Source organism: Seriola dumerili, unplaced genomic scaffold (genome assembly GCF_002260705.1).
Source record: "Seriola dumerili isolate Sdu_G_001 unplaced genomic scaffold, Sdu_1.0 BDQW01000219.1, whole genome shotgun sequence".
Classification (NCBI taxonomy): Eukaryota; Metazoa; Chordata; class Actinopteri; order Carangiformes; family Carangidae; genus Seriola; species Seriola dumerili.
In genome coordinates, this window is record NW_019174474.1 from 8,405,090 (window position 1) to 8,419,769 (window position 14,680).

Below are 14,680 nucleotides of genomic sequence, written 5' to 3' on the forward strand. Positions count from 1 at the left end.
ACTGCCTATTAACTGATGTTAGTGCCAAGTCCTCTTAACTTTACCTTCCATCATTTCCTGTTCTTTTTTGACCTTGTTTTTCCAGGAAAAATAAGATGACAACCTGCAACTTACAGAACATACAAGTTACATTACGGGGCCGTCACCCCCGCCCCCAAATCCCATCATCCCTTGTCTCCAAGGAGCACAGAAGCAAAGGTAGAACGTCTTAAATGCTACAAGGCTACAACCTACAACCTTCAGAAGCCACGTCTGCCTCTGCCTCTGTCTGAGTGAAGGGAATGGATTCGGTCAATTATTCATTAAGTAAGCATGAAGCTTTCTAATGTTCGTTGGCTGCTTTCTTCAGTGTGATTTTTTTTTTTCCTTAAATGCCCTGCAGCTCTCAGTTATCTGTTGGAGAAGAGGGATGATGAGACCGTTTTTTTTAATTCATTACAGCTTTGTTGTTTTTTGTTGTGGTGTGTGTTGGCGTTTCATCTCAGTAGATAACTGCTGCAACCCTCAAGTAAACTATCCCTCACACTCTGGCCTGGCCCTGTGATTGAATTAGCCTTTGCTACAGCTATCTCCCATGCTGGCAGTCACAGTGAATTTCACCATGTGAGACAACATGATAAAAGACAGGATTTGATTTGCATTCATGAAGCACTTAGGAAGTTCAAAGCGAAGTTACAGAGCAGAACAGAGCATGGGGGCCCTCTCAGACAGTTCAGACAGTGTCTATTTTAGATTTCACAATTTCACCTTAATGACAGTACCAGTGATGCTACATGAGGTCATTTCCCATCAACAGACTCCTGTCATATTTTGGTCTGAGGCTATTTTTGTGCACATATTTTTGAAATGCTTCTCCCTCCTAAGGTCAGATATTGTAAAAACACCAGTGAGTGTGGGGTGGCTCATGTGTCCTAGTGACACAGCCCACAGCACGTAAAAAGAATGCACTGATCAACCAGTATGAGGTTTGTCCTCCAGCTGCAGGCTGAGATTCAAAATTGTCTGGGGACTCACTGCCAGTTACCAGTTATTGCCTGAAAAGAAGAGTTTACTGCAGAGAGGGGTTTCGTCTAAAATTGCAGTGATGGATAGTGGTTTCAAATTGATAAGGATCTTTCAGCGTGAGCTTTGATGAATTTTCAAACTGAATAAAAATGTAGCCTACAGTGTGTATGAGCAGAGGAACATTGCATGGCACTGCAGTACATACAATGCATAACATTGCATACCCAATGCTTATGAATATTGATCCATGCACATCTAAAGTAAAGGTTGACATGACATGGGAGAGAAACTCAATAGAGCACACAGCCGTGCTCTCTAGGCCATTATTTCCTTATCTTTTTGACAGTTCAGAGCCCTCAAGTCCATGTAATATTTAGTCTTCTGACTTGTCACGTAAAGAGGAGTGAGGGGAATTGGAAGTGTGCAGTCTGTGGGAATTAGCAGTAGCCACCTACAGATTAGGTTTAGAGTGCTCTGGGTATTTGGCACGCTAGCAGAGTGGGAAGGGAGAGGAAGAGCAGTCAGGGTGACAATGTTAATTTGAACTCTGGTGTGCATATAACACTGGCTGCAAAGACACACGGAGCTACTCAGTGTAGGCTGTCTTAAACCATCATGTTTACACAGTTTAGCGGCCCAGATCCCAGCATTTGCATTTATATTGATGGATTTTACAGTTTTTTCTTCAAGCTACAAATGAATCATGGTTGTGTGAACATGTGATTGAAGAAATGCAGTGCATTATAGCAAGTATGACCTGAAGTTTAGAGAAGACCAGAGGGTGGTGAGTTCATTTCCTCAGATAGCTACACAGGGAGAAGGTGAGTGCAGTGCATGAGTAAGTCCTCTTTCAACAACAGCGGCTGCAAAAGTGTTCTTGAGCAAGGCAGCTCTAGCTGCTTCATTTGAGCCATTACTTTCAGAGAGACTTTATTGGTTGGTTTCCAGACAGAGCGTCATTTGGAAAAGGAGCATATGTGTTCACTCGACCTTCTGTGGACCAGTAGGATGAGCGGTTTTCTCTCTATCAACACTTCTTTACGCTCAGAGCGGATTTGTAGCAGACTGTGTCATGCAGCTGGGAGAGCTCTAGCTGCGTGTGCACAGGCTCAGCCAGTGTAGAGAGGTTTGAGGCGGGCACCCTCCTGACCATCACACAGGGTGGGGTTCACCGAGGAGTTTCCGTCCCTGTGCGCCGCCACGCCCCCGCGCTTGGCGCTGTCCGGTGCTCTGGTGCTGAACGCTGGGTACGAACACAGCCGACTGCCTGCAGCGCTGTGGACTGCCTGCACGCAGCCGTGTTACCTGGAGCCACGAGACGGATCTCCCAGGATGAAAAAGCCTGAAGTTCAGAGGGGTCTCCAGGAAGGATCATATCGTGGATAACTATGAGGGAAATGTTTCTCAAGTGTTTCTCTTTTCCTTTTTAATGATTTTCTACCAACCACCCTGAGTCGCTTGGAGGTACATAACTTGGCCACCAACATGATTTGGGGTGTTTTGTTAAGCTGCTTTCTGACGGCGGCTGCTGGATATCAAACACAGGCGCGACTGCCTTTCTTTCACGGGCATGTTTTTGAAAACTCGCCGACGGCTTCTAAAGTGAACGGACTAAGCATTCCGGTGAGGCGCATCAACGCGCAAAAATGGTGTCCAGTCTCCGGGATGCACTTCAAACTGTATGGGAACGGCAGCGAAGATTTCCGCGCCTTCGCCCACCACAAACGGGGAAACATATTACTAAAAACTTCCCGGGTTTTAGACAGGGAGGCTCGTTCAGAATACCTGCTGAGCGTGGGTCTGTGCTGCCAGACCTGCGTATCGGAATCTGTCGTCTCCGAGGTTGCGTCGGTAAAAGTGGATGTTTTGGACACCAACGACCACGAACCGACTTTTCGCAGTGCAGACACCCTTCACATAACTTTAGACGACACCACTGCTCTCCGTAGTGTGGTGTACAGGCTGGAGGCTGTGGACGCAGACAGCGGCAAGAACGCAGAGTTGACATTCATCTCTGTCCCCAAAAATGGCAGTTTCTATGTTGTCCCGAAAACAGGCGAAGTTTTGCTGGTTGACTCCATCCTGGGGCTCCCCTCGAAAGTCAAATTCTGCGTTTTTGCCAGAGACCACGGCTGGCCCCCTCTGACCAGTAAAGGTGTAGTGGTTACTATTGCTCCACAGAGATGGGCGACGCGTCCTGCTGAATTAGCGCGCTCAGGAAGGGCAGGGCGGTCGCCGAGGGCATTACTTGACCCTGGCACCGTGATTTCCCTCAACGTGTCTGAAGATGCCAGTATTGGCTCGGTCATAACGAGCCTGAGTCCCACCAGGTTTCAGTCAGCCGCCTATGAGTTGATCTACCCGGAGTCAGAGACCTCTCCGGTCACCGTGGGGCGCGACAGTGGAGATATCACGATAACCAGGAGGCTGGATAGGGAGACAGAGCCCTTCGTGGAGCTCACTGTTAAGATTCAGGATAAACGAGGTGTGTAGAATATTCCTCCATTAATCCGTACTTAAGTTGGGTAATGCACTCCCCTCCTTTCCCCGGGAATTATTTGCATTGTGGTGATCATGCCCTATTTAAATGGAAGGCTGCACATTATGTGCACATAGTAAATTGTGCCGCCATCTGGACACCTCACCCTTCATCAGTGGAGCCCCCCAACAGGCCTGACATGCCCATCACATCCATACAGTGGTGTCAGTGTATCTGCACCATAGGCTTACTCCACAGGTGTGCCTCATTATCATCAACCCATCCACATACCTGAAATATCCTCCCAATCATGACACCTTCAGTGTGGAGATTTTTCATGTACCCTGATATTTGGTAAATTTATTATGATATGCATGAGATGTTTGAATTGTGATCGAACATTAGACGCTCGTTTGAAGCAGGGAGCACATGAGTTTATGTTTAAGGGTCTTTGTGAAGTGGTTGAATTATGTCCTTGATTGACATAGTTTGTGACTGTGAAGTTGTTTTCAGAGCTAATCCTTGCAGAGTGGCAATCCACAGCGACCCGGTCTCTCTCATCGTTTGGCATTACCCCTCTAATCCTCCTCTTATTCACTCTCTAGTCCCAGGGATTTGAAGTAGCACTGCCACATTCAGGCATCCTCTGAAAATCTGGGAGGAAAGGTGAATCCTGTCAGTTGTTAAAGTTTTGTTTCGCTCCTCCAAAAGTTCGAATTCAAGCTTAAAAACAAAAGGGGAAAAAAAAAACAAAAAAACAAAAACAAAAACAAGGAATCCAAATGATTTGCTTTGTAATTGAGCTGCATGGTGTGCAGGAAACAGTGTGCACTGTTTTCATTTGAATTGCGTACTGCTGTTACATTGCACAGCATGTTCTAGATTGTAATTGCATGCCTGATTGGGACACATTCTTGTAAAGGAGTGTCTGGAGGTTTTTCAGAGAGAGCAAAAATAGTCAGAATTCTGACGGCTTTTTTTTTTTTTTTTTTTTTTTTTTTTTTCTTTTTCCCACAGATGCGTAACAGAAATAAGCCGCTCTAGCCTGACAGATATTCAGATACCTTCCTCCATTTTACCTCTCTCACCTGCAAAACTCTCCTCTCCTGATCAAAGGCATGGCATGTCCTTTATCCTGTGACTACAGCTTTCCAGACAGAATCCTGACGGAAGTCTGGGAGGACAGGCCTTTCTTCTGCTTGTCTCATTCCCAATCCTTTTTTTTTTTAAGAATTTTTCGAGATTTATGCTAATCTCCCATGTGAATTTGCTTCCTACCGTTGCATGTGGGTTTGCTTGGGTGTTGCAATAAATTTGTGGTCTGTCTCACAGATAAAGGAGTGAGCTCACAGATACACGAGAGAAAGAGACAGGATGAGTGAGATGCTTTGTAGGTGTGCATCTGCCCTTGTGGGTGTTTGTTTGTATGCAAGTGTGAGACTGCGTGGCCATATGAAAATTGACCCCAGGTACAAGAACAACAGTTTTAATAAGGCCCCATGTGTTGCATCGTCTCCACTTATTTCACCATGGTGAACTCGCTGTAGCACAGAGCTGTCCGTGGTGCTGACAGTCACCTGCTGAATGTCAAACAGAAAGCACTGTCAGGCAACAGTCTGGCAGCAGTTCAAAGAACAGTCTAGTCAGCAGCATTTAGTGATAACCTTAAAAATATTTATTATATTATTCACATATATGGGTGGACCAAATGATAGCATGCAACAGCATGACAAAGCAAGGCCTCAAAAACCAGTGCCACAGTTGAAAAAAACAAGGCAGTGACAAAAGTATAGTACAACCTGTACCCTTGTAATAGTGCAGGTAGTTCTTATTGCAGCATCATTGTCGGGATTCCATTCAGCTGTCGAGTTTCCTTTCATTTTATCCACACCTTGTGCACTCCGAGCCTGTCATTTCATTCTAACACTAAGGTACCAATACAGATGAAAGTCTAGCCTCTGATGCAACTACTGCTACTACGACTATTAGCATTATCACCATACAGGCATCTCCTGTAGCATACATGTAAATGTGTACATTAGTGATTGGTTTTCTGTATAACTACGTACTGTTTGCTCGCCGGTATAATTCCAAGAACACACATGTTCATTACAGTCTGTGTGAAGGGGGAAAAAAGTCCATGTGGTTACTGGTTAATGCAGATTTACTAAATGTGTGGTGAATGTGTTCATTAACTGGTTAATGTGTGCATGAAATGCTAATCACACTGGTGCAAGGCTTTCTTATGTTAATATGTTTGCTGTGGGTACAGTGTTATGATTAGAGCTCTTATTTGTGCTGTTCAAATGGTGATTAAAAAGTCTAGTTTGACACTTAGATATCTTAGATAAATTATTCTGGCACACTGCAGATAAGGGGGAGATGGAACAGCAGTCCTGGATTACTCTCAGTATGGGGTCTATCCTCATTGACATACTTACCTGAAAGAAAATGTGCTTACTAAAAACTCATCCTCTGTCCCCCCATGGCTCTTAGACGTGACATGTTTGAACACTGAGCCGTCTTTGTTGTCTGTTGTATTGATCAAAAACAACGATAAAAGATTTTTGTTTGGAATAAATGTTGAATAATAATGCTATAATTAGCCAAGTATGTGCCATCAAAATGTTTTACTATTAGGGCAGGGAGTGGAGTGCCACAGTACTGTGCACAGATTTGACTCAGGAATTGCGCAGTTTGTCCTCCATGCAATAAAGAGACAGGCCTACATGGACCGCAATGTGTTTGCTCCTCGTACTTATGAATATAATTAAAATAATTTACCATAGCTCTCATATCAGCCCCTGCTGATAACCACATCTGAAATAATTAGTCATCGGTGTGATTGGCATTTTCAGCAGAAATTGATCAGTTAATGTAATCATGCAACATATTCTCACATCTGACTGCTCAATGGAAACAATTTCATTGTTTAACCAGTATGCACGTATTCTTTACTCTTGCTCATTACTGAGGTAATATTATATCGCATATTACTTTCATGGCACTGTGATTCATTTCACCACTTACTTTTTAATTTCACCCCCAAAGTTAGGAATTACTTTCTCTTTTGCAAAAGCAAAACAAACATTTCACTTAATTTCTTTTCGTTTAATTATACTTTAGTCAAAACTTTCTTTAACTTGATAGGGAAATTAGGTTGTGTAACTCTTTATCTGAGAATATTTACAGTATGGAGCATTATTTTTAGATAGCTGTACTTATTCAGAGATCATAATAAGAGGTTTTTGGGGGGTTTTGGGATCTAATTAGGACTTTAGTGAATGTACATAAAGAGGATTTCAGGACCCCTGACAAGCTTTGACACTGTTCCTCCCACTCTGATGCATCAGATTTAGTACACAGTAGTATCACCTTGTTTGTCTAAGGAGTCTGTTCTTGCTCAGGGCGCCATGAAAGTATTCCTTCTTTATCCTTGACTAGATCCCCTGCTAATGCTGGAGAAATATTTACCTTCTAAACTCTATTCAGAACACCAACAATCCCCAGAGAAAACAATGAAGTGATATTTTTCTGACATAGCCTCTGTGTATCAAACCAGCAGTACAAGAAAAAAAAAAGGTAAAAAGCAATGGAAGTAGGCCATGACTCATGACTCACAGTTATGTGGTGTTGTTTTGAGGAGAGGGAGTGAGGGACCTCTACAGCTCTTCCTGTAAAGGATTTTTGCTGGTCCACAGAGGACGTCAGTTTAGATTTGTATTGGTGGGGAATTTCTGCTTTTGGTTGTCCCTCCCAAAGAATCCTTTTCTTTGCACTTGAGTAGGAATCTGTTAATGGTATTTGACGGGTTAGGAGGAATATTGAACAAGTGGTGCAGTCCTTTGTGAGTTGGAGTGGGGGATATTGGAGTGGTTTCGCCCTCTCCTTTAGGTATATGTGGGCAGGGTGGCATTCAGCTTGTGGTAATCACCTCTTCTCAACCTGTTTTGTCAGGGGGAACCTTCTCCCGCTCTCTCTCTGTCCTCTTCCCCCTTCCTGTCTGTCTCATAGTCAGCATCTGGCCTCATGCTGTCTTTAATCCAATTTCCCCTTTCCTACCCCCCACCCCCCCCACCGCTCCACCCCTTCCCAATATTTGCATATTCCCCTTGTGATGTGAAATGAATTGAGAAGAGACCCGATCTCATTTTTGTTTGTAATTTGTGACTGTGGGGGATGTTTGTTTAAGTAGAAAACAATTTCACAAAAAGCTGTCTGCATTTATTCAATGTAGTAAAAAAATATGCCCGCGGTGATAATGTTTTTTATGTGATTGTGAGGATGTGTGTGATTTCATGTGCATATGCATGAGTTTTTTTGATTTTCCATGCACACGTCTAATTGTGTAAATTTGTTTGTGTATCACTCTGTGCATGTGTTAAATGTTATGATTGTCCTTTCAGTATCCCGATTCCCTGCAGCAGAGATTCTCAGATTTGTTGCATGTGACGACATGCTGCGAAGCTGTAACATGCCTGCAGCATGTGATTTCTGCTCTGTGGTCTCCCAGATATCAAATGGATGTGTCTATGCAACATCCCTGCAGTCCTCTCTTGTCTACAGTCCTAGCATGTATCTGATGCCATGTAGGAGGGAAGGGGAGAGCACAATTTTTTTTTTTAAAGATGGTTTTAAGCACAGATAACAAGAGCAAGGAGATGAAGGAAAGTGGCTCTCTTGTACATGCAGAAGAGATATTCAAAGTGGTTACAAGACTGTGCTATCAGGGGCACAGAAAGGTCAGAACAAGCTGTGTTGCTGGGGGCATGGTCAAGATCAAGAAGGTTATGGCAAAGGTAAGAACCCGGAGGAGGAATGAGAAACACAGGAAAGGATGGGGGCAGAAAAAGATGGAAGGAGTGTGTAAAAGCGTGCCAGTTTGTGAGATTGCTTTTTCCTGCGTGCCTATAAGCTTTACTCAAGACAAGTGAAAGGCATCCAGATCAGAGGCAGGGAGTTGTATACTGCTGATGAGAGGTCAGCTTGGTGAAACATAATTGTCAGATGGTTAGAGGGCAGAAGTGAGAAACTATTGGGGTGGCGAGAAGGGAATGAGGTGTGTATGTACTCCAGCCTGCAGTGCAGAGTGGATGGTTACAGGGCACAGAGGGGTGGGAAAAAAATATAGTACTGTACAACTGTGAAAAGGGCAGTGTGCGCTAGTATTTGTTGGAAGACTGTTGGGGGACAAATAGTGGGAAGATGAGAAGTATGACCTCGCCTGTGGAATGAAGGGAGAAAGCAAAAGATATTGTGTGTGTTATATAGTAGCAGATAGGGATGTACCTATCTGACTTTCCTCTTTCTTCTGATTCTGATACCTTATTCAGGTTACCTGCCGATCCTGAGTATTGATCCGATACCAGTGCTCTGTTTTTACCTAACTGAAACTAACGGGGATCATTTTCATGTAAGGTAACATGAGGCCAGGTGTTCTCCAATAAGTCTTTCAAAGTAAAAGACACAATATGCTCTTCGTAGCTTTCCTTCAAAACAACACGTCGTTATTAGGCACTGGAAACTGACTTGACTTACAGGTATAATATGGAACTGCATTAAAATGTCAAATATAATTTGTTCAGTTGTGTACTTACGTTATCCCAAATGCTTCCAACAATTTACAAACCTAGAGAAATCAAGGTAATGGTTCTTTTGATGTGTTTGCCTGTCAATGGCCTGTCTGCTAGAAGCGGTCAGAACTATCCTCTGATAATTCGGCTCCCTTTAAAAACCTCCTGAACTTCTGGATCAGAAGTTGTCAGAGAAACAAGCTCAGCAAATGTTTGCAGCAGCTCAGCTCGCAGCCCACTTCAGGATGATTTTTTAATGTGAAACTACTTTATTCAGTTGTTTTTTTTTTCATGGGTTTTTCGATCACCTGGTCTGTTTGTTTTGGAGAGGAGACCAGTGTGAACAATTCGGCTCCTGGTAAAAAATTTCCTGAAAAATTGACACTGACAGAATCGTAACTGGGAGAAGCTGACTGCACTGTCGGCAGTTGTGGTAAAGACAGCAACTATAATACCAATATCCCATTATATTTCACAATATCACCAAGCTTCATCTTTTGTTATTGTTTTGATTGAGAGACCCCTCGTGGCAGAAAATTACATGTTGTGCGTGTAATAATTTTAACTAATAGAAACACTAAATAGAAACACCCTAATAACATAATGACAATGACAGAATCTGCATTTATTATGAATCGGTCTTGTATGACTAATATCTGATTTGCTTAATAAGGTCTGTGTCAACCCTGACACCTGCATCAAATTCAGATTCTTGCATCCCTAATACCACTACAACAAGAAGAGGGAGGAAGAGAAGATATTTGTGTGCGCGTATTTGTGTGTGTTTTTGTGTGTGTGCTGATGTCAAAGCAGAATAAGTTGACTTAAGTTAGCAGAAAACATACAGTAATTATTAGAGCCAAAGTTGTGGAATGATTAGGTACAGTATGTGTCATTCTGTTTACACAAGCAATGTAATATCTCATTACGACAGAAACCTCAAGACTTAACCCACATACTGTAAATTATGCAAGTTTCTCGTGTGAGGTGTATAGGCAGATATGAGTGCTGCATACGGCGCAGTGCTGTGCGGATAGTCATGGCGACAGAGAATTTTTATCTGGCAAAGGGTCTGCATTATTGATGCCCATTACCACAGGCATTGTCAACTCTAGACATTGCATGGAGGCAGGCGCTGTCAGGTAAATGTCTTGCTGACCTCCAACGGCACAGATTCCCAGAATGCCTCCATGCAGCCTGGTGTCTACCTGTGTGATAAATGAGCACGACTTGCACATTGTACAAGGCGCTTATCACCAACGGAGAAGGTTTTGTTTTATTAAATCTAATCCGTGATGCGCTGACATCAGCTTGGTGGGAGACAAAGGTGTGAGTATGAGGGCTTTGTTGACATAATAAAATTCTCTGCTGTGGTGTTTGCTGCGATTGCCTTAATTTAGAAAGATCTATAGTGAACACATTAACTGCCTGGTCCTCTCCGCACTTGCCATTTTCCCCCGTCCATCCAAAACTTTTGCTTTGGCTCCACCTTTGCATGCTGGATAGCCTCTCAGTGGCATTTCCCCAGAGAGAGCTGAATTGATTTTGTGCTATTGATTAACCAGGAGCTGTTTTGCCCCCAGTCACAAAACATCACTTTAAACAACAATTTATATGTCGCCGAATAGGCAGTGACAGACTGTTGCTGATAGTTTACAAACTCGCAGAGAGGTAGGTTGTGTGATTGAGTCGAAGGGCTGATAGAACTGTCCTGAAGCACTCTAATGAATCAGCCTCTCAGACAAGCCCGCCTATAGGCTAGAATGAGCAAGGGAAAATTGGAGCTAGCGCCGGAATATGTCGTGGGAATTCAGTGCTTGTGCTTATTTATCTATTTGGTCTCGAATTTCTCAACCTTTTGTACCCAAAGGTCCAATTAACTGAGCATAACAATGGTTGCAGCTCTGCTCTCTGTGGCCAAAGGAGGCACTGATAAACACACAGGACACAGACAACTTTGAAAGCTTTGGTGGGTGAAGTGTGAACAAGGAGATTTTTAATGTAGGAAAAAAGATCACATGGCTGGCCAAGTTGCCTAGTGAGATGTTTTGACATGCCATGAACTTTGCTTTGGAGTAAAGCGCACAAATTGCAGAAATTGTGCGACACCAATTTGCACAGCAGAGTGTGTGGCTTTTGTTGAAAAGATGAAAATGACTGCCAAGCAAAAAGAGAAGAAGAAGAAAAATACTTTTGCTAAATTTTAGTCTGACTGGTGATCAAAAAGACTATGCAGAAGGCAAGGGAATTGCCGCTCAGATTTGAAAACGTGTTTGAAGATGATGTCCATCTCATGGTTCAGCTATTTAATCAATTCCAGGAAACAGAGTCCACAACTCCGTCATAGCCAGAGGACGGCTGATTACAGTAGCAGGTATCTTTGATGCAGAGAAAATGTAGTGTCTCTCAGGGCTGATGAGCATCTAGGAGAGAGCATGGGACTACATGGGCTGTTATGGATATTTCAAGATGCGAGATTGAGTGTGTTGGAATGTGTGTGTGAGAGAGCGGGAGATAATATAGAGAGATATGCAGACAGAGGCTCTGACCACCACAAAGGATGATATACAAAAGACCACTTTTGTTCCTGCTTGTTTTGTGAACTGGCTTGGACTGTTTATTGTATGCTTTTGTTGTGTTCTTCCCATCTGCATTTGAACATTTCTGTTATGCCTGTTCCAAACTTGGCTCATGTGCTTGTGCATGTGCATGGGGGTTGTGTGTGTATGAGGTTTTTTTTTCTTTTTTTTTTTTTCTAACAGTGTTCCAGCTACCAATGTGTGTCTGTTCTCAGCGGAACTAGTGAATGTCTCTCTCTCTCTCTGCCTCGATAGCGTAGGGCTTAATTCTGTGGTCTAATCAGACCATATGGTCTCTACAGTCTTATGATGTGCTGAGAAGGATGGGATAGAGATGCTGCTGTGTAGTTAATAGTGCCAGCCTTGCTGCGGAAACACAAAGACACGCGCCACTGCCACACATTAAGGATCAAGACCTGGAACTGAGTTTGCTGCTGCCCTCATAACCCGCTTTACTCAAAATTAAACAAAGGAGATAAAAGAAAAAATTAAATAGAAAGTGAGAATTTACAGCTTTTTCTTTGTGTATCCTATGCAGCATTATCTGCATTTCTGCTGTTTAGACTCTGTCCACAGCTTTTGCATTTCATTTTTCATTTTTCAAGTTATCGACTCATAATTACTGCTGCCCTTTCTGCCCCGACACCACAGCTGCTGTTTAATTGAGTAATTTCAATAATTAATTGTGTGAATGTGCGTTAACTTGGTTTTGATGGATATCTCTCACTGAGAAATGGCTGTGACTGTCAAACACTAAATTGAGGATCTGTCCCGAAATGTTGGGTTAGCCCCATGAATAATTGTACGCTCAAAGTTACAAATGAGTCATTCAGCTTGTCTTAATATTTGGATTGAGTGTGAGATCATATATTTACATCAAATCCTACTGATGGAGCATTAGTTTTTAAAAATATTAATATGAGATCCTGTTCATCCACTGTCGAACATGTGAACATTATCACAGATTTGGGGCATTAAAGTTGATTAAGATCGCTCTTTAACATGTATGTTAGATATGATCATAGATTTCTGTTGTTAACTTTGCATCTGATAGCAGATGCTGTGGTAAATCGAGATGAGGTGGGGGAGTTTAACACTTGGTTTCTCTTGCACACAGTGGGTGATAAACATTGATCTTGTTTAATCTTGCTGGCCTGCTGCTAATGACAGGAGATGATGGGCCACACAGGACAGACTGCTCACTGGATTAGATATCTAAATGAGGACTTTATCCTCATCCTCTCTTCCTCTTCTGCCATTACCAATAAGCCAGACAGCACATGCTGAGTTACAGTTTAATGCATGTGACTAGTGGTAGTGTGTAGCATGTTTTGTGTACATGTGTGTGTATGTGTGATGCAAACAATGGACGAATCATGTTCATGCAGCATTCACATTGGAGGAACACTGTCAGAGCTTGAGTCCACACTCACACTGCTGCTCCATACTAATCTGCCGTACTTCCAAAGGAATACATTTGCAATGTTCAATTCATTATAGTACCTTTGCACAATAACAGACAGTGATAGGGTGTTCCCAGAATGCCTCCCTCTCTGGAGTGCTAAACAAACACAGACTCAGGTTCTGGTTTCAGTGATAGATTATTGCTGTCTCACCCATACACTGTGGCTTGTTTTCCTATTAAACCTGCGCGGCTCCCTCTGTTGCTTCTGCCTGGCCCTGGTCTTTCAGTGCGTACGTGTTTTGTGTGTGTTGGATTCTCCCACCGTGCATGCACTGTGTGTGTTTATGTTTGTTTGCCTATATACTCGTTTCTATGGAAAGATATTGAAAGGGCTCTGAGGACAACCCCCATCAATCACCAACTCAGAAGGAAATGGAGAGAGGGATGGAGGATGGAAAGAGAGATGGAGGTCACCACAAGAAGCAGCATCTGGAGAAAAGGAGAGGGGGAGACAGAGGAAAAGTGGATGAATGGATGGAGCCGTCCGTGCTGGCTCTGATTGAGCTGGGTAGTGTAGTTTATATCCTTTAGAGATAAGGCCGGGGAGCACTGCTCAGCAGCTTCCTCCCCCTGTAGCTTGAACTGAGCGTGATAATAAGAAAGCGTGAATGGGGCAAATTGAATTAATGCCGCGGCACACCATAAAAGCCCTAACTATAATGCATTTTAAAATCCTATAATGAGGAGAGAGCTAAAATAATTTCACACTCCAGTGAAGAAGATGGCCCTCTAACAGATTTTGGGCCTGGCTGACACTGCCAGGGCTTTTGTCATTTAATGTGACTCTAGGTGCTATGTCGAAATGATACTTACTCTTACTTCCTGGTGTACAACAGTGTGAGGCAAACTTAGCGAACAAGCCATTCAGATTCCCGCAATACATACAGAGCTTAATCAGAACAGGAAGCGGCTGCTTGCCTGCTGATGTCTCGCTTGGGTCAGTTTTACCGTCTCGGAGTAAAACAGAGTTGCGGAGAGGGCACATCTGCCATGATAGTACTCCCTCATTACTCTCCATTAACAGCCCATTCAATGATGGGGACAGCAGTAGGAGTTGGACCTTATCCGGCTTGTGTCCACACGGACGCGCACGTTCATACACATGCATATACACACACAGAGGAAAAGCACAGATGTGTGCCCTTGTATGTGCACACACAGAAACACACAAAGTATTTTTCACTGTTTCCTGCCCTCACATGCTCTCAGCGCTCCCATCCTCATCATTAGAGTCATGCCATCATAAAGCTGAAATTACCTCTCCATCATCAAACCAGGGAGAGAGAGAAAGATAGCTCTCTGACACACACTAACACTAACAGACGGGTGCTGATAGAGACTAATGACCAAATGAAAGCCTCTGGTATAAACAGTGCACCTCTCTGGCTACAACATATCAACTGCTATTTCCTCTTCTCTTCTCTTCTCTTCGCTTCTCTTCTCTTCTCTTCTCTTCTCTTCTCTTCTCTTCTCTTCTCTTCTCTTCTCTTCTCAACCTTCATGAACATCAAACCCAGCCCTGCTCACCATTCCTTCAGGAATATAGATTTTTTTTGTTCTGGAGCTGTATTGGGTTTCT

At 43.2% G+C, this 14,680-nt stretch overlaps 1 protein-coding gene across 1 annotated transcript in view; it reads left to right on the top strand.

Moving 5' to 3' along the window:
- The first annotated feature begins 2,490 nt into the window (after positions 1–2,490).
- Positions 2,491–14,680, top strand: part of LOC111228656 (neural-cadherin-like) — an 80,799-nt gene continuing 68,609 nt past the window's right edge. Inside the window, exon 1 of the mRNA XM_022754651.1 lies at positions 2,491–3,490. Coding sequence (XP_022610372.1) covers positions 2,491–3,490 — 1,000 coding nt within the window. The remainder of the gene's footprint in view (positions 3,491–14,680) is intronic.